Source organism: Kogia breviceps, chromosome 4 (genome assembly GCF_026419965.1).
Source record: "Kogia breviceps isolate mKogBre1 chromosome 4, mKogBre1 haplotype 1, whole genome shotgun sequence".
Lineage (NCBI taxonomy): Eukaryota > Metazoa > Chordata > Mammalia > Artiodactyla > Physeteridae > Kogia > Kogia breviceps.
Genome location: NC_081313.1, coordinates 156,533,484 through 156,558,118, shown reverse-complemented (window position 1 = coordinate 156,558,118; position 24,635 = coordinate 156,533,484). Strand labels below are relative to the sequence as shown.

The window sequence follows — 24,635 nt, the reverse complement described above, 5'->3', positions numbered from 1 at the left end:
GAGGGTGTGGGAGAATGAGGGGTACCCACAGTCGAGAAGGTGTGGGATGTGGTCGTATCAGGAAGCTGCTGAATGGAAGAACTCTGGGGACGTTTAATAAAAAGGTTGTGGGTGTTTTCAGTTCTGGGAATGAGGAGGTGTGTTTAGAGCTGGCCTTCCTGCCATTTGCAGAGTTCAGGGGGCCTGTGAGAGATGGGGTGGCTGGGGGTGACCATTCTTCCTTCCTGCTGGAAGGAAGCTGCAGGCCAGATATCAGCAGGAGAGGATGTCACCAGAATTGTTGGTTTCATGTACTGCAAGCCACCCTCTGGAGAATGTTGAAATAATGTTCCCCGCAGAGAAGTTGATTCTTTACGGAAAATGTCTCCTCGGGGTTTATGAAGCAATCGGGCAAGAGAGGAAGGGAGGGTGAGTGATCCTCCGGCTTTGCAGGGCCTCCCAGGTCTGTGGTGTGTCCTGCTGAGGCCTCTGAAGAACCAACCCACCTCTGTCCCCTTTCTTTTTCCCTTTCAATTTGCAAGTCTCCACTTCCTGTTGGTCACCTTGGTTACCCATGGCATTTCTTCATGTCTTGCTGCTCTTTGTTCTCAGGCCGACTCAACCCCTGGGGCTGTTTCCCAAGCAGCTGGCCCAGCGCCTGGAGGCCCAGCCTCCCTCGGGAGGTAGCCGTTGGCAGCAGGGAGAATGAGCATGGTGGGAAGCACGGGAGGGGACCCAGAGTGGTTTTCATTCAGTGGCTGGTGTGGGAGAGCAGCTCAGCCATGCTCTGCACCTTGGACTGTATGAAGCAGTTGTCACACTCAAAGCAATGTCACAGCCTGGGCCCAGCCAGCTCCTCTGATGACCAAGTCAGGATTTGTCACTAACCTGGAATGTGGCCTTGGCCACTGAACGTCTGTGCCTCAGTCTCCTGGGTACTATTGTTAGTGGCAGTACGTCTGCCCGGCCCGTGTCAAGAGGGTGGGTGTTGAGATGGAGAGCCTAAATTGGCCTAAAGTGTCAGGGGTGTCTGTGTGCAGAGAAGCAGTGTCAGAAGGGCATATGTCGACACTCATACATACTCACAGTTATCTCGTGGTGGAGAGATTGCTGGTGATTTAAATTTTCTTTGTATTCATCGAATTTTCTAAAATTTCTGTAGTGGTGAGATATTTTATAATCAGTTAACTATAGCATTATTTTGCAAGGAAAACACAAACCTAAACTATCCCATGGGGACCCCAAAACATAGTGTTAAGATCACGGAATCAGAAAGCCCAGATTCACATCTGTCCTTTATTAACTAGGTGGCCTTCGGCAGGTTACGTAGCCTCTCTGAGCCATCGTTGTCTGGAATACTGGGCTGCTGATGATTCCCATCTCGTGGGCCTGTTGGAGGATGAGAGGACAAAATGCATGGGATGCAGTGTCTGGCAAATGACATATAAGCTTTCAAATTATAAATATGATACATGTTTTCAAATTATAAATATTATACATTCACCATAATGAGCAAGTCCAGATACTCATCAAGACCAGAGGGGAGGTATAAAACTCAGGGAGCTGAATTCCAGGGGAAAGAAAAAGCTCTGTCCTTGCCTTGGGGTGACATGTGCCTGAGTCTATCCAGTAGCAACAGAGGGTCACCAAGGAGGAACCAGGTCTGTGGTTTACGGAGAATTGGGAGCTGCCAAAGTTATATATATATATATATATATATATATAGGAGATGGGACAGGGGCAGGAGATTTAATCTTGGGTCCAGTCCCTGGACCCCTCAAGGCAGGGCACCCAGCACTTGGCTGCTGCCTGGGGCTTCTGTGGCCCCTCCTAGGCTCCTAATACCACAGCCATGTGGAAATTCTTACCAGGGGCCATTCTTCAGGTGGAAGCTGTGGTTTTTAATCTCAGCAAGCTTTTCAGTTCATCTCTTGATTTCGAATCATCAAATTATTAGGCACGGGCTTCCCTGGTGGCGCAGTGGTTGAGAATCCGCCTGCCGATGCAGGGGACGCGGGTTCGTGCCCCGGTCCGGGAAGATCCCACATGCCGCGGAGCGGCTGGGCCCGTGAGCCATGGCCGCTGAGCCTGCGCGTCCGGAGCCTGTGCTCCGCAACGGGAGAGGCCACAACAGTGAGAGGCCCGCGTACCACAAAAAAAAAAAAAAAAAAAAAAAAAAAAATTATTAGGCACTGAGCCAAGGATTTTCACCAGAGTCTTGCCTTGCAGATGTGTCGGGGTTTCATTTTCCCCAGCGCACCAGGGCCCAGCTGCCAGCACCCTGAAGCACCATTTCACAGAACAAGCTCTCTGGGATGTTGTTAGTCTGCCCCTGAAAAAGGACAGCGGGTGGTAGCGGTCTGTGGATAAATACATTTAACCTAGAGTTTCTCAAGACTATGTAAGTTTTTTCCTGAACAAATGTTTCAGGGCCTCTAATGGGCTAATATGTATGTAGTGTTTCCCAAAGTAATGGCCCAGAGAACCCTTTTTTCAGGGGCTGGGGTGTCAAGGAACACGTGTTGGAAAGCATTACCTTTGGAATGACCAAGTGTGGAGAGCATAATTTATGATTCTTAAAGCTCCCAGTCCTCTGTAAACACTGACCTTCTTCCTCCTCGGTTACCCTGTGTTGCTGTTGCGTAGACTGACGCACACACCGCCCCAAGGCAAGGACAGCTTTCTCTTCCCCTGGAATTCAGCATTTCCCCCACCCCCGCCCTGTCCTCACACTGCCAGGCTTTGTGAGTAGTTGGAATTGCTCAACTAGATGAATAGTTTTATTTAACCTAAGATCAGGAGCAACTCATTTTTTTCTTTCCTTTTCATTTCAAGTATTTGCGGATCCCCAAATTTGGAGATTTGGGTAAGTATTGAGTATCTCTTTCGTGTCAGGTGCTGGGGTCACAGAGCCGAACAAGATGAACCCAGTCCCTGCCCTCGTGATGCCCAGTCAGGGGTGAAGATGGTGCTTGGATGGGTGGAGGGAGGGAGGGATGGATGGAAAGTCCTGAATGCTCGGGGACTGACAGGGGCATGACCAGGGAACACTTTTCAGAAGTGAGACTTTTAAGCAGAGATCGGAAGAAAGAGTGGGTTAATAGTCAATTAGAAAGTAACACAGTGCAGGACACCACGGGGTCAAATGAAGGCTTCCCTTTCTCCCCTAATATGAGAAACCGGGGGTGACTGGCTGAACTTTCACAGTGCACATGACCTTCAAAGCCCTCTGAGGTTAGCCTTAAAATGCCGGCAGAGGCTGTGTGTGAGGGGCACACACTGAATTTTCTTCCCCGTGTCTCCTGCAACAGTGATGGGCTGGGGTCCTGGCTATAGGCTCAGGGTCTGTTGAAGTGCACTTGGGGCTGGCCTTGCCCATGCTCCCACGCACATCTGAGCCCAGCACAGGTGCAGAGGGTTTGCTAACCTCTGCTGAGGTCAGCGCCTCTGTGCTGGGGGGAGGGGAGGGGGAAGCATGGAATCCTCCAAAGGCTCTACAGGCGGCGCTGCTGCCTCTGTGTGTAGCTCGGTTTGGGGCTTCATGTGGGTCATGATTCACTTGTCCCTGGCCTCTCTTGGAGCCCGCACCTCTCAGGTAGTCCTCTTTCTGCTTTGAAAGCCTCAGGAAGAGATCTTAGGCAGCAAGGAGAGTGTTTCTAAAGGACTCAAGCCTGTCTTGACACCCACCGCCCTCCTCTCCCCCCAAATGGCACCTCTGGTATCCCTGGGGTTTCCCACTGGGGGGCTGTTCCCCAACCCCGTTGGTTACCCCAGGGAAGGGTGCAAGACCAGGTAAGGGAGACTTGGGGGAGGAGGTTAGAGAAGGCCCCAGGTGGAGGGAAGATCCCCCAGTTGGTATTTGCTTGGTTTGTACCTGTGTTCATCACAGAACACTCCATTCATTCATTCATACATTCATGCACTCATTCAACAGATATTCATTCGCCCTAACTGTGTGCCGGGTACCAGGGGTACAACCAAGACCTGGAAAGAGGTGGCTGCCTCCCTCCTGGAGATCACATTGTGGGTGGTAGGGGCAGCGGGGGCGACAGATGAACACTTGAGTCAGCAGTAACTGCTGATTGTAGGAATGCTGCAGCAGAGGGGTGTCAGGGAAGGACTCTCAGACGACACCTGAAGGAAGATAGGAGATACAGCCCAAATGTCCAGAATCGGGGTCTGGTTAAGTCACAGTACAACCTCACAATGAAACTCCAGGCAGCCATTGAAACCACAGATTCCTGTGAAAGGAATGTGCTTGTAGATGAGGATCCTGTTCTGTGAAAGTTTGCAGAGAGAAACATCCGAAGAATCCATGTGAAACTTAATAGTACTTCTCGCTGCACCGGGGATTATCAGTGATACTTGTTATTCTTTTTTACTTTAGAAAATGTATCAGTGAGCACATAATTTATAATTACTAAAAAGAAGAAACAAAGGAAAGCACTACTTCTGGGTAGTGCCTTGGTGGGGTCTTTGCATCTTGTGAGGATGAAGCGGGGTATTTAGCCCGGCACTGGCGGGGGGGATGCTATTCTTAAAGAGCTGAATTTGTCAAAGCGATGATGCAGGGTTGCCAGGGAATCCTCCGGGATAAGGTTTGAGCTGGGCCTTACTACCGTGGGTATCTAGTCCCTCTCTCCATTTTTTTCAAACTGGAAACACAGTAATTGAAATAATAAAGCGAATGGTTTTTTTTTTTTTTTTTACAGTGAATGTTTTTAAAAAATCTGGGCAGTGTTGAAAAGCGTGAATGTAAAAGTCATGTGGGATCCCAGCCCTCTGAGATAACCACTGTAACATTTTGGTGTACATCTAATAGTTGTTTTCCTAGTCCATTGTTATTATTTTTAAAAATACCGTAAACTACTGAGATAACAAGAGCAGGGTTTTTTTTAAGGTGGATCCCCTGCCCTCACACTATCACGGCCCTCTGTCCCTGGGCTCCTGCCTCTAGGTGTACCTGAGGCACAGGTGCTCTCCCGTCTGGCTCAGGTGATAAAGAACCAGAACTGGGGAGGGAGAGTTTCAGGAAGCTTCTGCCCTCCCCTCTCCCCGCAGCTTTTGTGCCGGCCACACCGATGCTGCCCCTGGCCCCAGCTCGAGCAAAGTCACGCTGCCTGACTGGTTCCTGCCCCCTTTCCGCCCGCGCCAGCTGCTGCGTGCCTGCCAAGTGCCTGCCTAATCCAGGAGAGCTTCCTGAGCCGCCTCTCAGCAGGCTGCTCTTTGGTTTCTGGAATCCAGGCCGCTCAGCACTCAGCGGAGGGTCTGGCTTCATGCACCCGGAGCTGACTTAGGTCAAGAGTGCTTGGGGAGGAATGCGATCCTTAGAGCAAAGCCCTTGTAATGAATGCCTTTCCCCGCTAATTGGGTTAGGGGAGTAATCGGCTGGACTCTAAACAGGGTAGGCATGCTGGCACCCCGCGTTGTTGTTCATTTGCCAAAGAATCACCCTGCTCTGAGGTGCAGGAGAAAAGCAGAGGCTCAGAGCTCCTAATTCCCTTTGGTTCGGGGCGGGGGGGGGGGGCTCCGCAGAGCACGTGGAGTGGTCAGGCTTCCTGTTCTGCACAGAACCCCGGGCCCAGCTATAACCCCTCAGGTAGAATGTCTCGTTCCACCGTACAAAGCAGCTTCCTTTGAGAGCCCGACAGAGGCAGATAAGCTCAACTTACCTGAGATTTGATTGCCCAGTTTGAGGGAAAGGCCACTGATGCTTGCTTGAGTGCTGGTAAGTGCCAGATGCTTTACATTATGGCACTGTGACCCCCGTTTTTTGCATGAGGACACGGGTTCAGAATTCACATGCCCAAGGTTAGTAAATAGTGGAGGTGAGACTCCACCCCAGAACTGCCTGACTTTACAATCTGTGCCAAGTTGCTCCCCCATATGTGGCAGGGATGGGTGTATTTGGAACAGGGAGGGATGTCCTTGTGTTCATTCTTTTTTTTTTTTTAAATTGACTTTGTTTTTTAGGGCAGTTTTTGGTTCACAGCAGTACTGAACGGAGGGTACAGAGATTCCCCGTGTACCCCTGCCGCCCCCTGACACACACAGAGCCTCCTTCACTATCAACAACCCCCCCCAGAGGGGTCCATTGGTTACAGTCAATGAACCTACATGGACACATTATTGTCACCCAAAGTCCACAGTTTACATTGGGGTTCACTCTTGGTGTTGCACCTTTTGTGAGTTTGGACATGTATCCATCATTATAGTATCATACAGAGTAGTTTCACTGCCCTAAAAATCCTCTGTGCTCCCCCTGTTCATGTCCTCCCCACCGAACCCCTGGCTACCACTGATCTTTTTTCATTCTCTCCATAGTTTTTCCTTTTCTAAAATGTCATATAGTTGGAGTCATAGTATGCAGCCTTTTCACCTTGACTTCTTTCACTTAGTAATATGCATGTAAGTTTCCTCCATGACTTTTTTTTTTAACATCTTTATTGGAGTATAATTGCTTTACAATGGTGTGTTAGTTTCTGCTTTATAACAAAGTGAATCAGTTATACATATACACATGTTCCCATATCTCTTCCCTCTTGCATCTCCCTCCCCCTCCATGACTTTTGGTGGCTATTCATTCCTTTTTGCTCATGCAGATATTTTTTTGAGCACCTGCCCCCTGTGCCAGGCTCTGGGCACTGGGCAGATGGTATCGGCAAGATGGACGTGGCTCCTGCTCTCTGAAGCTAGTGTTCAGCCGGAAAAGGCACATAAATAAGTAAATACCTGGCCCTGAAGAACAGCGTGCTAAGAGAGAAAACAAGGGGCACCTGATTTGGAATGATGAAGGGTCAGAGAAAGTCTGTCTCAGGAAGTGACCTTTAAACCCGTGTCTGAGGGAGGAGGAGAAATGAGTCTGGAAAGCATCGCAGGCGTCTGTTCTAGTTTTCAGAAGCCTGCCCACCCTGGAGACCAGCGTTTTCCAGGAAGCCCTACCTGCTAACTCCTTCTGGAGCTATTGTTGCCTGTTCAGAAGGTCCATAGCTTTTTCTTTTATGCACCGATGGCTTCCTGTGAGAATCTGCTCGAGCCAGTGGGCCCTTTTCACAGGGGAGTGTTCAGAGGAAAGACCTACAGCGTATTGCTTTGAGTTTCTCTTGACACAAGGGAAAATCCAGAGGGAGGGAGTGAAGCTTGGCTGGGCTGAGCTGAGCCGGGAGGGAAGTCAGGACATTGCATATCTGACTTATTGTGTTTGGGGCCTTTGAACCGCCTTGATGAGGGCAGCACGGCCTGGGCCAAAGGTCGCTTGGCTAATTTCCCCGCAGCTGCTGCCTGTGGAACACCAAGGATCTGTGATTGCTTGCTTCTTGTCAAGAGCCGTAGAGGCCTCTGCTTAGAGGAAATGCCCAAGTAGGCTGCAAGCTTGTGGAGGCTGCTGGAGGGTGGGGAGAAGGCCCTGTCGTTGAGGGGCTGCAGCCACACGTTGGCTGCTGATACCAGCTGTCTGGCTGTAGCCCAGGACGAGCCTGGCTGAGAGATCTTCCTGCATGGCTGCTCCGCCCATGTCAGTGCCCTGCTCTCAACCCTTCGCTGGCTCCCCGTTGCCCTCAAGGCAGGCCGGATATCTTTGCAGGATATACAGGTTGGGACCCTGCCCACCCTTGCAGCCTGCTTTGTTCAAGCATACCCTCCCTCTCCAGCTGTTCCAAGGGCTCCAGATTCCCCACACGGGACACCAGTGTGGCCATGCAGGTGCTGTTTTTCCTGCTGAGCTTCCTTTCCTTCATGCTTCTTCAACAGGTTAATTCCTAGACATCCTTCCAGAATTTGGCTAGACAGGTCTCTTCTCCTTGAAGTCCCCACGGACCTGCTCCTCTACACAGATAGCCACGCCTGCCCCTGGGCCCCGGGTGGCTGGTGCTCTGCACTGCAGTCCCGCCCTTCCTGTTCCCCTCCCTTCCTTCACTCCTTCACTATTTAGTTTCGGGCACCTGACCATGTTCTCATCACACCAGGGTGGTGGCAAAACAAACATGAGCAAGATCAGACCCAGACCCCCGCCTTCAGGAGCAGCATGAATCCATCAAACAGAGGAGATGAATAACACACAGAGAAGTCAGGTCTTTTCCACGAAGAAGTTAAGATTTTCTCCATGATTGAGAAAGTCTACAAATCATAAATGCTGGAGAGGGTGTGGAGAAAAGGGAACCCTCCTGCACTTGGTGGGTATGTAAATTGGTGCAGCCACTCTGGAGAACAGTACGGAGGTTCCTTAAAAAACTAAAAATAGAATTGCTGTAGGATCCAGCAATCCCACTCCTGAGCGTATATCCAGAAAAGACAAAAGCTCTAACTCAAAAATGTATACGCTCCCCAATGTTCATAGCAGCTCTATTTACAATAGCCAAGACATGGAAGCAACCTAAGTGTCCACTGACAGATGACTGGGTACAGAAGATGTGGCACATATATACAATGGAATATTACTCAGCCATAAAAAAGTATGAAATAATGCCATTTGCAGCAACATGGATGGACTGACCTAGAGAGTATCATATTAAGTGAAGTGAGTCAGGTAGAGAAAGATGAATATGTGATATCACTCAGATGTGGAATCTAAAAGATAATGTAAATGAATTTATTTATAAAACAGAAACAAACTCACTGACTTAGAAAACAAATTTATGGTTACCAAAGGGGAAGAGAGGGGGGTGGATAAATTAGGAGTATGGCGGTTAATAGATATGTACTACTATATATAAAATAGGTAAACAATGAGGATTGTTTACTGTATAGTACAGGAAACTATATTCAATATCTTGTAATAACCTATAGTGGGAAAGAATCTGAAAAAAATATATATATGTTAACTGAATCACTTTGCTGTACACCTGAAACTAACAAAATATTGTGAATCAACTATACTTCAATCAAAAAATTGTTTATTAAAAAAAGATTTTCTCCATGATTTAAAAAAATAAAAGGTTGAGAAAAACGATACATTAAAATTCTTCTAGTCTCAGATCTAATATTGCTAGTTAGTTAAGCCCTGGGGTTTGTAGGACTTTGTCAAACTCAGTTTCTTCATGTATAATGTTAGGAACAGGAAATAATTGATTCAGGCTTTGGGCATCTTCCTTGAGCACAGCTCTAGGGCTACTGAGAGAGCTGTGTTGTGGACTCAAGGCTCTGGGGGAATAAGCCAGAAGAAAAGAGATCCCAGCATGAAATCTCCAGCAGGCTTCGCTTTCAGAGGGCAGACCTCCCCTCCCTCGGGGAAGACGAGGAGCTTTCCCAGAGTCCACAGCTTTCCTCCGTAGTGTTGATCATGGTTTGGAATTCTGCAATTGCCTTATTCTTTGATGGCCAACTCTTTCTAACTGGGCCATAAACTCCATGAGAGCGGGTGATGTGTCCATCTTATTTTTTTGTAACAACTTTATTGAGATATAAGTCACACACCATAAAATTCACCCTTTTGAAGTATACATTCAGTTGCTTTTAGGGTATTCACAGAGTTGTGCAACCATCCTCACTATCTAATTTCAGAACATTTTCATCATCCCTAAAAGAAACCCCAGATCCATTGGCAGGTCCCCCCACCACTAACCTCCCCAACTGTCCCCAGCTCCCAGCAGTTGCTAATCTGCTTTCTGTTTGTATGGATTTGTTACCGAAAGGGGGGCCCCTTCCAGGGCCCGATAGTGGGCTCTTGTCTAACACTCGGAAATGTATTGTCCGATGAGACACGTATCCTTACAGGGCAAAAGACTTTATTGGGAAGGGTGCCCGGGCAGAGAACAGCGGAATAAGGGAGCCCAGGAGAACTGCTGTGCCACGTGGCTCACGGTCTCAGGTTTTATGGTGATGGGGTTAGCTTTCCAGGTTGTCTCCGGCCAGTCATCTTGCTTGTGCCCCTGTTTTTTGCTCTGACTAGGGTCCTTCCTCATGGCGTGTGCATCTCTCAGCCAAGATGGATTCCAGGAGGTTGGCAGGACATATTATGGGCTGGCGTCTCCTCCCTCCTTTTGGCCCCTCCCGAATTCTCCTGGTTAGTTTTCGGCGGCAGTGTGCCTTATCGGGACCTCCTGTTGTGAGACCACTCGTGCAAGTGGTTATTATTGTGCCTGGCGGAGGCATGCAGTTTTGGTCAACAGCTTTTCCTATACTGGACATTTCATATAAAGGGAATCATAGGATATGTGGCCTTTTATGACTGGGTTTTTTTCACTTAACATAATGTTTTCAAGGTTCATCCATGTTGTAACACGTATCAGTATTTCATTCGTTTTTGTGGCCTAATAATATTCCATGGGATGGACAGACCACATTTTTCCATTCATCAGTTGATGGACAGTTGGGTTGTTTCCATTTGGGGGCTATTATGAATAATGCCACTATCAACATTCCATTACAAGTTTTTGTGTGGTCCTGTGTTTCCATCTCTTGGGTATACACCAAGGATTGGAACTGCTGGGTCATGTGGTAACTCAATGTTTCACATTTTGAGGAGCTGCCAGATCGTTTTCCACAGTGGCTGCACTATTTTACTTTTCCACCAGCAGTGTAATGAGGCTTCCAATTTGTTCCATTTTGTCCACATTCTCACTAACGCTTGTTTATTTTCTCTTTTGGTTTTGGTTTTTATAATAGCCATGCTAATGGATGTGAGGTGGTATCTGATTGTGCTTTTGATTTGCATTTTCCTAATGATTAGTAATGTGAGAATCTTTTCATGTGCTTATTGGCAATTTCTATATCTTCTGTGAAGAAATATCTATTCAGTCCTTTGCCCATTTTTAAATTGGGTTGTTTGTCTTTTTATTGCTGAGTTGTAAGAGTTCTTTATATATTCTGAATTAGAGTCTCTTGTTGATATATGATTTCCAAACATTTTCTCCCATCCTGTGGTTTGTCTTTTCACTTTCTTGATGGTATCTTTTAAAAGTTTTAAATTTTGAAGTCTGGGCTTCCCTGGTGGCGCAGTGGTTGAGAATCCGCCTGCCGATGCAGGGGACACGGGTTCATGCCCCGGTCCGGGAAGATCCCACGTGCCACGGAGCGGCTGGGCCCGTGAGCCATGGCCGCTGAGCCTGCGAGTCCGGAGCCTGTGCTCCGCAACAGGAGAGGCCACAACAGTGAGAGGCCAGCGTACTACAAAAAAAAAAAAAAAAAAAAAAAATTGAAGTCTAACTTATGCATTTTTTCCTTTTTTTGTTCCTTCTGTCTTAGATGTCAGATCAAAGAAGCCATTGCCTATCTAAAGTCATGAAAGTTTGCCCCTGTGTTTTTTCCAAGAGTTTTATAGTTTTAATCTTACATTTAGGTCTGTGTCTATCTCATTCCAGATTGTACCTCCTGTGCCTAGAATAATGCCTGATGTATAGGAGGTACTTGATACTGAGTGAAATAAATGAGTTGATATCTCTTGAATGAGTGAATGAACAGATATCTTCTCATCCCAGAGCTGTTGCTATTTAAGTAAAGCCCCAGGGTTAAGAGAGGGCATTAGAGGGAGGATGTGCACCAATTTGTTTTAATCTCCTCTCCCAGTGAACCTGCTCTTAGTGAGCTCTCACAATTCCCTTTCTGCCAGCTTTTTTTCCCCTGTTTTTCCTCAATTTTGTTTCCCTATTTGACAAAATGTTGCTAAGACATTTCCTAAATAAATTGTGTCTGGTCTACTTTGGTTAAATAGTAAATATGGTAGATATACAAGAAAAATTTTTCCGTCATAAAAATCTTGGTTGGGTGACATTTCTCTTGTTGGTTTTTATTGTGATAGACTAAATAAATTTAGGTGACACGGCAGTGTGTGAATTACAAAGGAAAAGTCACCTCCTAGGGGGACATATGATGTCTAGAACTTACTTTTAGAAAAAAGCGTGTATGTCTGCAGAGAGAGAAAACGTAAAATGTCAACAACTAATGAATCTGGGTGAAGGCTATTTGGGAGTTCTTTGTACCGTTATTTTAACAAATTTTTAATGGTGAATTTTTTCAAAATAGGTGCTTCACATCCATTTTTCATTTAATCCTCAGCTGTTGAGGAAGAAATGAAGGTAAAGGCAGGCTGACCAAGGTCCGTCAAACTGGTTGAGTAGAGGAACCAAAATTTGGATGTGGGTCTCCAACTCAAGGCCTCCTATATGTTTTATGGCCTCGTGCATCTCAGATAGTCGAGCTTTTGCTGGAATGACCCGCTCCTTCACCTGCCTGTCTTCATGTTCTTGACACTTTACAAGCCTGTGCTCAGTGAGGGCAGGTGGGAGACAGTCCAGGAGTTTCTAGCATAGAGGGGCTGCCATCCTGGGACTTGAAGGAGAACGAAGAGGGTGTGGAGGGAATCGAAGCTTCCTCACTAGCCAGCAGGTGGGCCTCTGAGGCTCTCGGGAGACAGCCCTGACCCCCCTTCTGCCCTGCCTGTTCCAGGAGCTGAAGCTGCCCACCTTCCGAGCCCACTCCCCGCTCCTGAAGAGCCGCCGGTTCTTTGTTGACATCTTAACCCTGCTGAGCAGCCACTGCCAGCTCTGCCCCGCCGCTCGCCACCTGGCCGTCTACCTGCTGGACCACTTCCTGGATCGCTATAACATCACCACCTCCAAGCAGCTCTACGCTGTGGCAGTCTCCTGCCTTCTGATCGCAAGTACGTGGAACCCACTTCCTTCCCCGTGCCGTTTCCTCTCACTTGGTGAGCACGGGTGCTCCCAAATCGTTCTACATTTCCTTGGTCTTTGCACATCTTCCGTGTTCATCCTTGGCTGAATGCGAACCATAGTAATAATAACCAACATTTTCTTTAGCATCTGTAATGTACCAGGCCAAGGGATGAGGATTTTAGCAGCTTGATCTTAACGAATCCACACAGTGACACTAGAAGACAGATACTTTTAGTACCCCCATTTCACCGAGGTACGGAGAGGTTAAGAAACTTGCCTTGGGTCACCCAGCTCATCTATAGCAGACAGGATTTGAGCCCAGAACTGCATGGTGCCAGAACCTGTGTCTTAACCCCATGTCACCTGCTTTCTGACATAGGGCTTCTGAAATTGCTGGCGGCGGGGGTGGGGGGGGGGAGCCGGAGCCCGGGGTGGGGGGAGCCCTAGCAACCATTGTTTAGAGGTGTTTAGAAATGTGACTGTTTGTGTGGGCCCCAAGCAAGACCCATTATGTAGTCTCCAGGCCTGGGCACAGGCCTCTTGGAGTTTGTATCTTTCAGTGAGGCCTCACTAAACACACGGCATGGGGACTTCCCTGGCGATCCAGTGGTTAAGACTTCGCCTTCCAATGCAGGAGGTGCGGGTTCGATCCCTGGTCGGGGAGCTAAGATCCCACATGCCTCACACCCAAAAAACCAAAACGTAAAACAGAAGCAATATTGTAACAAATTCAACAAAGACTTTAAAAATGGTCCACATCAGGGCTTCCCTGGTGGCGCAGTGGTTGAGAGTCTGCCTGCCGATGCAGGGGACATGGGTTCATGCCCCGGTCCGGGAAGATCCCACATGCCGCGGAGCGGCTGGGCCCGTGAGCCATGGCTGCTGAGCCTGCGCGTCCAGAGCCTGTGCTCCGCGATGGGAGAGGCCACAGCAGTGAGAGGCCCGCGTACCGCAAAAATAAAATAAAATAAGATTTGTGGACTCTCGTGCTTCCAGTGCCGGGGGCGGGAGTTCTATCCCTGGTTGGGGAACTAGGATCCCACATTCCGTGTGGTGTGGCCAAAAAAAATAAAATGAAATAAAATGAAAACAATATTTGTGGGCTAAAGGAAACGAATGGAGCCAGAGATTCCCTTAGAGCTGGGCCAAGTTGCCCTTCATGCAGACGAGAGGGACACCCCAAAGTGGCCAGCTGCAGTCACATTTCCTTGACATCTAGTCTTTTCTCCTTAAAATTCAATCAGATCTTACGTTCTCTGCTACAGTATGTTATTGTCCTATTTTATTTTATGGGTCCCTTCCCCATCCCCCAGTTCTTGATTCCCTCTGATGCTTTGAGACCACCATGCCCATTTTCTCCTGTGGCTTTGTCTGTCCCTGGCACACTGCTACAGACCCTCCAGCACAATCACCCGGGTCCTAGCCATGTACCCATGGCTTTAGAGTTTTCAGAATTCTGCCTTGTTTTCCACCCTGGCACCTGCCACCTGCTGTTATCGTAATCCTTTTGGCTGCTCTGGGTTTACAGCCTCCTGACTTTTGATTTTCTCTACCTTGAGCCAGCTGGATTTCCCATGTTATACAGGGGAGCCTGTCTTGCTGGGAGTCCGGCCTGCTCACTACTTCAAAGTCTCAAATCGGCACACAGCTCTGTTTCGTCTTGGGAGGAGCTGGGGGATTTGCGAGACGTCCCCGTCAGCGGAGAGCAGGACAGGCATCCCGTTTCAGCGGCCCTCGAGGAGAGTCTGCACCGTGGCCTCTGGCCTGCTGCCGTCTGTGATCTGTGGGTTGCCTCGAGGGCCCTGGGGGCAGGGGACTCGGATTTCCATGGGTTCACCGAGGCTCCCGGCATCTGTCTGGGGAGCTGGGATGAGAGGCGCGCACTGGGGGCTCCTTTGTGCCTGCTGCCTTTCAGAGGGAGAGGCAGAGGCCCTCACCCACACGTCTGAGGACAGCAGCCAGCCTTCGGCAGCAGGAACGGATTTTTCAGGACACCTGCCATATGCTCAGAGGCCCCAGGAAAGAAAAGTTTCCATGACAGCCTGAAATCCTATTCATTCCTCCCTCCCCTCTCCCCAGGCCGACTGTCAGCCACAAGGGGGTTCACCTTGCCTCAGCAAGTTCTGAGTTCTGCTAATTTTGTTGCAAATAATTAATTCCCAGATAAGAAGGGGGACAGTCCTTCTTGCCTGCACCTGTCCGTTCTTAGGTTTTTTAAAGCTGCTTCCAGGTAAGGGCCTTTGCATAGGTGGAGCCCTCTCACCTACACATAGCCCCTTCTGCCCCCAGAAAACAGGAGCCAGTCAAGGACCCATGTCTCCAAGCCTGTGGAAGGGGGCAGAAAAGCAAGGGCTTGTGGGTTGTTCCATGGGGGACCACTGGCAAAGCCACTCTTCGCCTTTCTATGACCAAGTTAACTGCATTTCCTTCCTTAACACAGGAGAGAATTCTACTATAAATATAATCTAGATATAAATATACCATAACTAGAGAAGAGCCACTCTCTTCTTTAGTCTTTCATCTTACATAGCACCCCTCCCCAACTGTCTTTTGGTTGTTGGTGTTTAATTAAAAGGACAATTTGACAACACAGAAACCCCACCACCTGCAGGTGAGTTGGCTTTCACAGTGCCACATAATAATCGTCGTCCCGGTGGGGGCAGCTTCATTGCTCACTGGTCCCTTTCTACATGCCCAGCCCTGTGCCAAGCACTTTACACACACATCACTTGGAAGCCTCACAACCAGCCTACGTGATTGTGCTGTCATCTGACCATTCTGTAGGCTCAGAGAGGCCCAAGGTCACACAGTTTGGAATTTTGCTTTATTTTTTTCAATTGAGGTAGAATTCATATCACAACATAGACTCTACCATTTTAACCACTGTAAGTTGTATAGTTCTGTGGCATTTAGTACGTTAACGCTGTTGTGCAGCCGTCACCTCTCTGTAGATCCAGAACATGTTCATTGCCCCAAAAGGAGCCCATGTACCCATTAGGCAGTAACTCCCCATTCCTTCCCACCCCTGGCCCCAGGCAACCACCAGTCTGTTCTGTGTCTATATAGAGTTGACTATTATGGATATTTCATATGAAAAGGAATCATACAACATGTGGCCTTTTATGTCTGGTTTCTTTCACTTTCTGTTTTCAGGGTTCATCCTTGTTGTAGCATGTATCAATATTTCATTCCTTGTTATGGCTAAATAATCTCTGTTGTATGGATAGACCACATTTGTTTTTATCCATTCATCTGTTGATGGACATTTGGGTTGTTTTCACTTTTTGGCTATTAGAATTAGTGCTGCTGTGAATATTCGGGCACCAATTTGTTTGAACATCTATTTTCAATTCTTTCTTTCTTTCTTTTTTTTTTTTTTTTTTTTGTGCTACGTGGGCCTCTCACTGTTGTGGCCTCTCCCGTTGCGAAGCACAGGCTCCGGACGCGCAGGCTCAGCGGCCATGGCTCACGGGCCTAGCCGCTCCGTGGTATGTGGGATCTTCCCAGACCGAGGCACGAACCCGTGTCCCCTGCATCGGCAGGCGGATTCTCAACCACTGTGCCACCAGGGAAGCCCTGAGATACATTTTTATTGTTAAAAACATACAAAAGATACAGAAGGACTTAGTGTAAAAAAAATTGTTTCCCCCAAATCCATAGTCCCATTCCCAAAGTTTGGGGTGTATCCTTCCAGATCTAGATGTACTTACGTATTTTCATAATTGGGAAAACAAACCTATTTTCATTTCCGGGGGTGAAAGGAGGGAATGAATCATAGATTAACAGCCATATAAACAGCTGTAAAGGGACTTCCCTGGTGGTCCAGTGGTTAAGACTCCACGCTTCCCATGCAGGGGGCACGGGTTCGATCCCTGGTTGGGGAACTAAGATCCCACATGCCATGTGGTGTGGCCAAAAAAAAAAAAAAACTGCCCATAAACAAAACTGCCAGATTCCCTCCCTTCCTCCTTTTTCTATTCTTTTTTTTCCCCCCTTTCTAATCCCAATTCCGTCATACTTTCTCTTTGCAAACTTCTGTTTTCTTTTGTGGTGACTTCCAGACCCCCATCCCACTCCCTGGGAAAACAAGGTTTCTTAGTGCTGAGTTGCTGGTGAGCCCTGTCCTGCTCCAGGCTTCTGGCTTGTGAAAAGCCGTGAAAGCTCAGGGGGACAAGTCCATCTGTTTCTTGGGATAAAGTTCTGACTTCCATATTTTTGTAGGTGAGCCCGAGTCCAGTGCTGGCCTTCATCTCAGCCCTCATCCTCCTCCCCAGGAGAGGGAAACATCAAGCAGGAGGGTGGTCCCACGGCCTCTGCAAGGGAAGGACCCCTCTCTGCACATGGGTCCTCTGGCAGGGCAGCGTCCCGTAGCCCGGCGTGAGTCTGTCATGCTCTGCTGTGCTTACCTGTAGAAAGGCCCATCTCCCTCCTGTAGAGTTTTAAAATTAGAAATGATGTTCTTGGGCTTCCCTGGTGGCGCAGTGGTTGAGAGTCCGCCTGCCGATGCAGGGGACACGGGTTTGTGCCCTGGTCCGGGAAGATCCCACATGCTGTGGAGTGGCTGGGCCCGTGAGCCATGGCCGGTGGGGAGTGACTGGGCCCGTGAGCCATGGCCGCTGAGCCTGCGCGTCCGGAGCCTGTGCTCCGCAACGGGAGAGACCACAACAGTGAGAGGCCTGCGTACCGCAAAAAAACAAAACAATAAAACAATATAGTAAACAGAAATACACAAAAAAGGTTATGTGTTGATCGGTTGTGATCAGAGGCGTAAAGGAACCTAACCCTGTATCTTCCCCTAGGAGCATGGTTCTGTATTCACCAGATCAGTGTGCACAGTGAATAATCAGAATCCATTACATTTGCACAAGTGGATTAATACCAAAGGTGTTTTCTTCATGGTACATTAGGGAACATCTTTCCCGTCTGTATGGATTTACCTTACTCTTTTTACTGACTGCAGAGTTCTCCATATTATAAACATTGACATTTATAGAATGATTCCTCCGTTGATGGATATTTACATTGCCATTTTTTTAATGCTTTAAACAATATGACAACAGCTCTCCTTTCCTCTGCATCTTTGCACACTGAGGTATATCTGTGGGATTGCTTTGGTCAGAGGTGTGTGCATTTAAGATTTTGGTGGGTAGCACTGAATTGCCTTGCAGAGGTTTTGACCAACAGCTGAGCAGATCCCTTTTTTCTTAAATTGAACTTAATGTGTGGGAGCCTTTGGAAGCTTCTCCACGAGAGCAACACACCATCAGAAGAGGAACGTTGTCCCTCCCCCATCCTGGCCCCTCATTACTGTCCACTTTGAGCTTCTGTCTATGCTCCCAGCAGAGAGTACATTTGCATCCTGCCTTTCTGCCTTCTCCTGTCCAGTGTGTCCAGGTGAGAAATGAGTTCCCAGACCAGCTGCTTTTAAGGCTCCTTAAGCCAGAAATCAGTAGCCTCATCTCGTAGGGCAGGTATCAAAAAAGGCACTGCCTCTGGGTCTTGGGAGATTCTAGGAGAGGCCTGTCTTTCTCCTAGGAAAGTGCCTCACTCCCCCTCTCTCATCTCTGCATCCCTCCCCTCCCCTCCCCCTGCTCTGATGACTGAGAAGCAGCTTCTTTGACAGCAAAGTTGGGGGAAGCAGTCCGAATCCCTCCTGGATTTCCCTTCTGGACAAGGATGAAGGAAGGCACCCCAGCTCCCCCAAAAGCTAGGAATACTTGGGACCCCTCTGGGGCACTAATTGTAGGCAGCAGATGCAAAGGGAGCAATTTTTCCAGGTGGCCTTGTTCAGGGGTGTACTTCAGACAAAGCGTAAGATTTATTTATAGGATTAAACCCAAATCTGCGAGGAAATTTGGCTGACCCTGTGCAGGAAATAATTTAACACTCCCTGCCTCTCATGCAAGAGTGGCCAGCACTCAGTTTCCTCCCTGTCATGGTTTCACATTTCAGAAACCAGGATAGGTCTTACCTTTGATGTGTGCGCTTCATATGACCATAGTTTATTATTTCCTCCAAAAAGCTGCTGCAACATCAGCGGTACATCTTCTAATCGGTGACATTTTGGCGGTGGCCACACAGCATGGGCGGACTGAAAACAGTGGTCTGTCACGTGAGGGCCACGCTGAGTAGATCCGGGCTCGGGGCTCCAGTGTTACAGCGCAGTGAGTGAGGACACGGTGATTTTCCATTTCCTGTTCCCATCTCTGTAGACTGGCAGGCTTAGAACTATTTGGGGGGAGGGATTTTGTGTGCTGTGCCGCTTGGATAGCTGGCTGGGCTGGAAATTCAGAAATCACACCATTTGCCTTAGCAATTCTAGTGCCCAGACCTGTTTGGCCAAGGCCTGGGGTTTTTTGAGAGGAGGGGGAATCTTGAGCTGCATGTGTTCATTAATCATGCAGTGTTCAGGAGCCCTTGACCCCGCATGGGTAAAACAGTCAAAAAACATTTATTCCACCTCTGCGATATGCCAGACGCTGCGTTCAGCCCCGGGGAGACGGGGGTGAACAGCAGGGGTGCCTACGGGCCCTTTCGTTGACGATGGTTCATTCCACACACACGTACCTACTATGCGCTGAGCCTGGGAGACTGTAGGGCACAAAGCAGATCAAGTCCCCGTCCTAAAGAAGCAGCCTTCAAGCTAAGCATGTCCAGCAGGTCTCTGGGCACCTGCCAAGAGCAAGCCAGTTGCCCTTCTGAGAAAATCCAAGTGTCCTTACTGTTAGGAGAACAGCCCGGCTCACACAAAGACCCGGACATTGACGCTGGGCACCCTGTCTGCTCCTCACGCTATCTGCAGTTTGGCTGCTGGGAGCTAGGCATTCATCTTTATTTTCTTTTTGTTTACAGTAGCCTTGAACCCTCTCTGTAGTGAATGCTTGTGGCTTGTAGTACCTTCTCCGCTCTTATGGCCAGAATTGCATTATACGCATTCTCCTGCTAGTGCTGAAGTCTGAGAGGGCAGAGCTCAGAGTCCTTCATTAGGCACCCGTTCCCCACACCCAGAGACTGTCTTCCAGATTAGAGCCCCTCCTTGCCTTGCCTAGGAGACTCGGGCTGCACGTGGTTGGTGTTCGCTCCCCTGGTCCCAGCAGCCTGTCCTCCGTGGGACACCCACCACCTGGTCAGCATTGGTCTCAATCGTACCAGCAAGGCACCACCTTTCAGTTGTTTTTAAAACCGCTTCCAAATAGATAACTAATAAGAACCTGCTGTATAGCACAGGGAACTCCACTCAATACTCTGTAATGGCCTATATGGGAAAAGAATCTCAAAAAAAGAGTGGATATGTGTATACATATAACTGATTCACTTTGCTGTACACCTGAAACTAACACATTGTAAATCAACTATACGGTGGTGCAGTGGTTGAGTCTGCCTGCTAATGTAGGGGACACAGGTTCGAGCCCTGGTCCAGGAAGATCCCACATGCCGTGGAGCAACTAAGCCCATGAGCCACAACTACTGAAGCCCGTGCGCCTAGAGCCTGTGCTCCGCAACAAGAGAAGCCACTGCAATGAGAAGTCCGTGCACCGCAACGAAGCGTAGCCCCCACTTGCCGCGGCTAGAGAAAGCCCGTGCGCAGCAATGAAGACCCAACACAGCCAAAATAAATAAGTAAAATAAATAAATAAAATAAATAAATATATTTTTTAAAAATTAAACAAAAAAAAAGATCACTGTCCTCAAAATAAAAACAAAAGCCCCTTCCAGGCCCAAAGGAAATATGCCAGCCTGTCCCCTCTCTGGGTGGTGAGATGAGACTATTTTCACGTTAGGAGTGGACTTTCAAGATGGTCTTCAAGGAGCATGCCTTGCCTTTCTCTATGTCCTAGTCTTGGACTAGGGCAGATCCACATTCAAGAACCTTCTCTGGCAGTTACTTTGCTGGTTCTGGCTTCTAGGGGCCCCTCAGTGGCATCTTGTCTTCTGAGAAGTTGAAACTGCTTTTCCTCAGCAGGAGAGTGGTATTTGTTCCTTGTAGAAAATTAGAAAATAGAAAAAAAATATAAAGAATAAAATAAAAACTAGTTGCAAACTCACTGCATTTTTTTCTATAATCAGAATTTGGGGGTGGAGGGCAGATTGTGGCCTCAGTGATCATGGAACGGTTAATATTTATTGTTTCTATGCCAGGCAGTGTTCTGAATTCTTTGTGTGGGTTTGCTCATTTAATCCTCAGAACAATCCTGTGAAGTAGGCACTGTTATTTTCCTCAGTTGACAGAGGATGAAACCGAGGCCCAGTAGTTGGGCTTTTCTTGGTGTGGAGCATGGGCTCTAGGCACGTGGGCTTCAGTAGTTGTGGCTCGTGGACTATAGAGCGCAGGCTCAGTAGTTGGGGTGCACGGGCTTAGCTGCTCCGTGGCATGTGGGATCTTCCCGGACCAGGGCTTGAACCCGTGTCCCCTGCATTGGCAGGCAGATTCTTAACGGCTGTGCCACCAGGGAGGTCCCAGATCACTTTCTTCCTTGGATGTAGCAAGAAGACTCAAACCAGCAAACGGAGAGGTTGATGGGAGATGCCTGTCTCCTCTGCTTTCTGAGGCTGCAGAGCGTGTTTTAGCTGACCTGGATGAAAACTTCGGCCCTAAGGACCAGGTTTCACGTCTGGAAGTGGCTCCCCTTCTAACCTTGAGAGAGGGGGCCAAGATTGCTGCACTCCGCCCCTCCCCCTCCCCTCCCCTCCCCCTCCCCCTTCCCTCCCCTCCCCCACCTCCTTCCACTCCCCTTCCTCCTCCTTCTCCCCCTTCCCTCCCCCTCCCCTTCCCCCTTCTCCTCTTCCTCTTTCTCCTCCCTTCTCCAAGCAGAGAGGGGTTGGAACAACAAAGGATCCAGGACCCCTCCATCCATGCCTTCAGCACTGCAGCCTAGAAGAGCTCAGCCGACAGCCTTGTCAGGCCCAGTCCAGGGCAGCCCCTGGTGAGCCAGGAGTGGGCATTCTGCAAAGCAGTGACCCTCATTACAGGGGAGGACTCTGTAATGTAACCCAGGCCCCAGATGCCAGCCGTGTACATGACAAGGGGCCACATCCCATGGCCCCTGCTTTTACAGTCAATGATATTATTTGGGTCCCTTGTAAAGAGGAACACAGAGGAGCCTGGGCTTTGTTGGGGCCACCGTGTGAAGTCAGCCCACCAGTTGCTCCATCTTGAGACGGGGGAAGTCCTCGCAGCCTGAAGGGAAGCCAGTATCTGACCCAGCTGGCCGAATGCCACCTCTGACCTCGGAGACATTTTTACAGTTTCCTCCTGGAGAAAACAACCACCTGCAACCTCACCTCCGGTCCAAAGTTGGACTCAGGAACTGAGTCAGCCTGTCAGAAATGTGTTTTCATTCATTCGTGCATTCAGTATTTATTGAGCTCCGCTCTGTGCCGGAGACTGGAGATGCAGCCTTGCTGTGAGGAGGGGAAGGAGGGAGACTCTGTAAGGCAGGGTGAGGACGGGGACTTGATCTGTCTCCCAGGCTCAGCACACAATGAGTACGTGTGTGTGGAAGGAATCTTCAGTGACAGGGACCGTAGACATTCCTTAAGGACCTTTCTTTGTGTCCTGAGGAAGGAAGGGAGCTCAACCAGGGAAGGTAGCCGAGCTTCACCTTCATGCCGGGTCTCCCTGGCCCCCAGGTCTGGCTGAGATTACAGGCTTGTTTCTGCAGGACGTTTCCTAACCTCCAGGTCTCTGAAGGGGTTGGAGCTCTTGGATGCAGCATGTCTGCAGCAGGATAGCATGGGGGAGACACATGCTCCCTGCTTCCCACCCAGCTTCCTCCCTTCCCTGAAAACCACCACCGAAGCACTGTCTTAGAGCTGGAGGGTTTTCTTGCTCTGTCTCTGGCTTTCTCTCTCTCCCGCCTCAAATCCTGTTCACAAATTAAGCTGTCATTGCACCTGTGACTGTGACTGCACGGTTGGTCCTGAAGCGAGCAGAGGTTTATAAAGCAGCGCACGTTCCAATGTTTGTTACACGCTGGACCCTGTTCTGAGCCCACCGAGCCTTTGTGTCATCCTCACCACTATTCCGTCTCCTTCTGTTCCTCCCATTGCACCGGCCCCAGAGGTTGAGACTTGCCCCAGACCACACAGCCAGTGAGTGGCTGAGCCTCTGGAGAACCCAGGGTAGGGTGACCCTCGGCACTGTGCTTGCTCTGCCTCTCCGTGCTGCATCCCAAAGTCAAACAGCCTTTCGGAGGGTGCCGTCCCCAAAGTAGTTTCCTGGCTTCTGCATCAGATTGCTGAAAATCTGTCTCCCCTGGTTCCTCGGAAAGGCACTTGTCTGCTGGACATATGAGCATGCCCCTTTGGGGACGAGTAGGAAGCAACCTTCTGACCTCAATAACAACAAAAAGCCAAAGAGCTGTTTTTTGTTTTTTGTTTTTTGAATTCAAGTATCGTGGGTTTACAGTGTTGCGTTTCATTACTGCTTTACAGCAAAGTGAATCAGTTATACATATATATATACATTCTTTTTTTAATATTTTCTTTTCCATTATGGTTTATCACAGGATATTGAATATAGTTCTCTGTGATGTACTGTAGGGCTTTGTTGTTTATCCATCCTAGATATAAAAGCTTATATCTGCGAACCCCACTTCCCACGCCATCCCTCCCCCCGACCCCCTCCCCCTTGGCAATCACCAGTCTGTTCTCTATGTTAGTGATTCTGTTTCATAGATAAGTTCATTTGTGTCTTATTTTAGATTCCACATATAACTGATATCATATGGTGTTTGTCTTTCTCTTTCTGACTTACTTCACTTAGTATGATAATCTCTAGGTCCATCCATGTAGCTGCAAATGGCATTATTTCAGTCGTCTTTATGGTTGAGTAGTATTCCCTTGTGTATATGTACTGTATCTTCTTTATCCATTCATCTGTCGATGGACATTTCTGTTGCTTCCATGTCTTGGCTATTGTAAATAGAGCTGCTGTGACCATTGGGGTGCATATACCCTTTTGGACCATGTTTTTCTCCAGATACATGGCCAGGCATGGGATTGCTGGATCATATGGTACCTCTATTTTTAGTTTTCTGAGGAACCTCCATATTGTTTTCCACAGTGGCTGCACCAACTTACATTCCCACCAACAGTGCAGGAGGGTTCCCTTTTCTCTACACCCTCTAGGGGAGGCTGTTCTTTATTACAGAAAGTATCCCTGTTGGAGATTTACTCTTCAACTTCAGTTCTGCCATTGGAAATAAAAACTGAGTCTTATTGATCATACAGATCTTTAGTGGAAAGGCTCTGGAATAAATAAGAGGATTGATGAAGACGGGAATTTGTAGGGAACGTGGGGGTTAGATGGAGAGGCTGCAGCTTACCTGATACTCACATCCAAGGGAATCCCTGCGTCCAGGTAGATAAACTCACTATGGAGACTTTCTGGAATTGCAGGGATCTTCGTGATTGTATCTGAGATTTCCTGCTTGTGGTATATAGAAAGCTCTGGACTTTGGAGCCATTTATGTTTTTGTTTTTAAAAAAACCTATTAAGTATTGAATTTGTGCTGGCTGCTGTGCTAGGTGAAGGGGATCTGTAATGTTCTACAAGACGGATGTGGTCCCCATCCTCATGGAATAAGTAGCCAATCAGACTTTTCATTTTGCTCTCGCCCTTCACAGCTGGGTGATGGGGGCAACTCACTTAATCTTTCTGAGCTTCTGATTCCATGTGGAAAACACTCCCAGTCCCTGGGGTTGTACCCAGAATGCACTGAGTTCACTTGTCAAGGGCATAACAGGCGTGGTCCATGGAGGCTGCCCCTCCCTTGGGACTGCCTGCATTGCTTGATGCCTGCTGTGCTGTGTGTGGAGCCTGAGATGCAGAGGGGAACCAAGTATGAAACTCCCTGCCCTCTGGGGCTCATATCCTAGTGTGTGGATTCCCTGTTTCTTGATAACCAGCTGGGACACCTGGGAAACTCCCACCCCTGTGGGGAAGACCCATGCGGGAAAGGCCTAGGACCCCACACTGCCCTTGGCCTCCCTCTCTGTGAACCTTGGAACCACCAGCAGGAGGGTGGAATTCAAGGTCACAATCCA

At 48.6% G+C, this 24,635-nt stretch overlaps 1 protein-coding gene across 4 annotated transcripts in view; it reads left to right on the top strand.

The window, feature by feature from the left end:
- The window catches only part of CCNJL (cyclin J like), a 58,376-nt gene that overhangs the window by 19,879 nt on the left and 13,862 nt on the right, over window positions 1–24,635 (top strand). For 2 of the 4 annotated variants that reach the window (XM_067033424.1, XM_067033423.1), the window contains exons 3-4: window positions 2,815–2,845; window positions 12,361–12,574. In XM_067033424.1, the coding sequence (XP_066889525.1) occupies window positions 2,815–2,845; window positions 12,361–12,574 (245 nt within the window). The remainder of the gene's footprint in view (window positions 1–2,814; window positions 2,846–12,360; window positions 12,575–24,635) is intronic. The other 2 variants (XM_067033426.1, XM_059062687.2) reach the window with 1 other exon arrangement.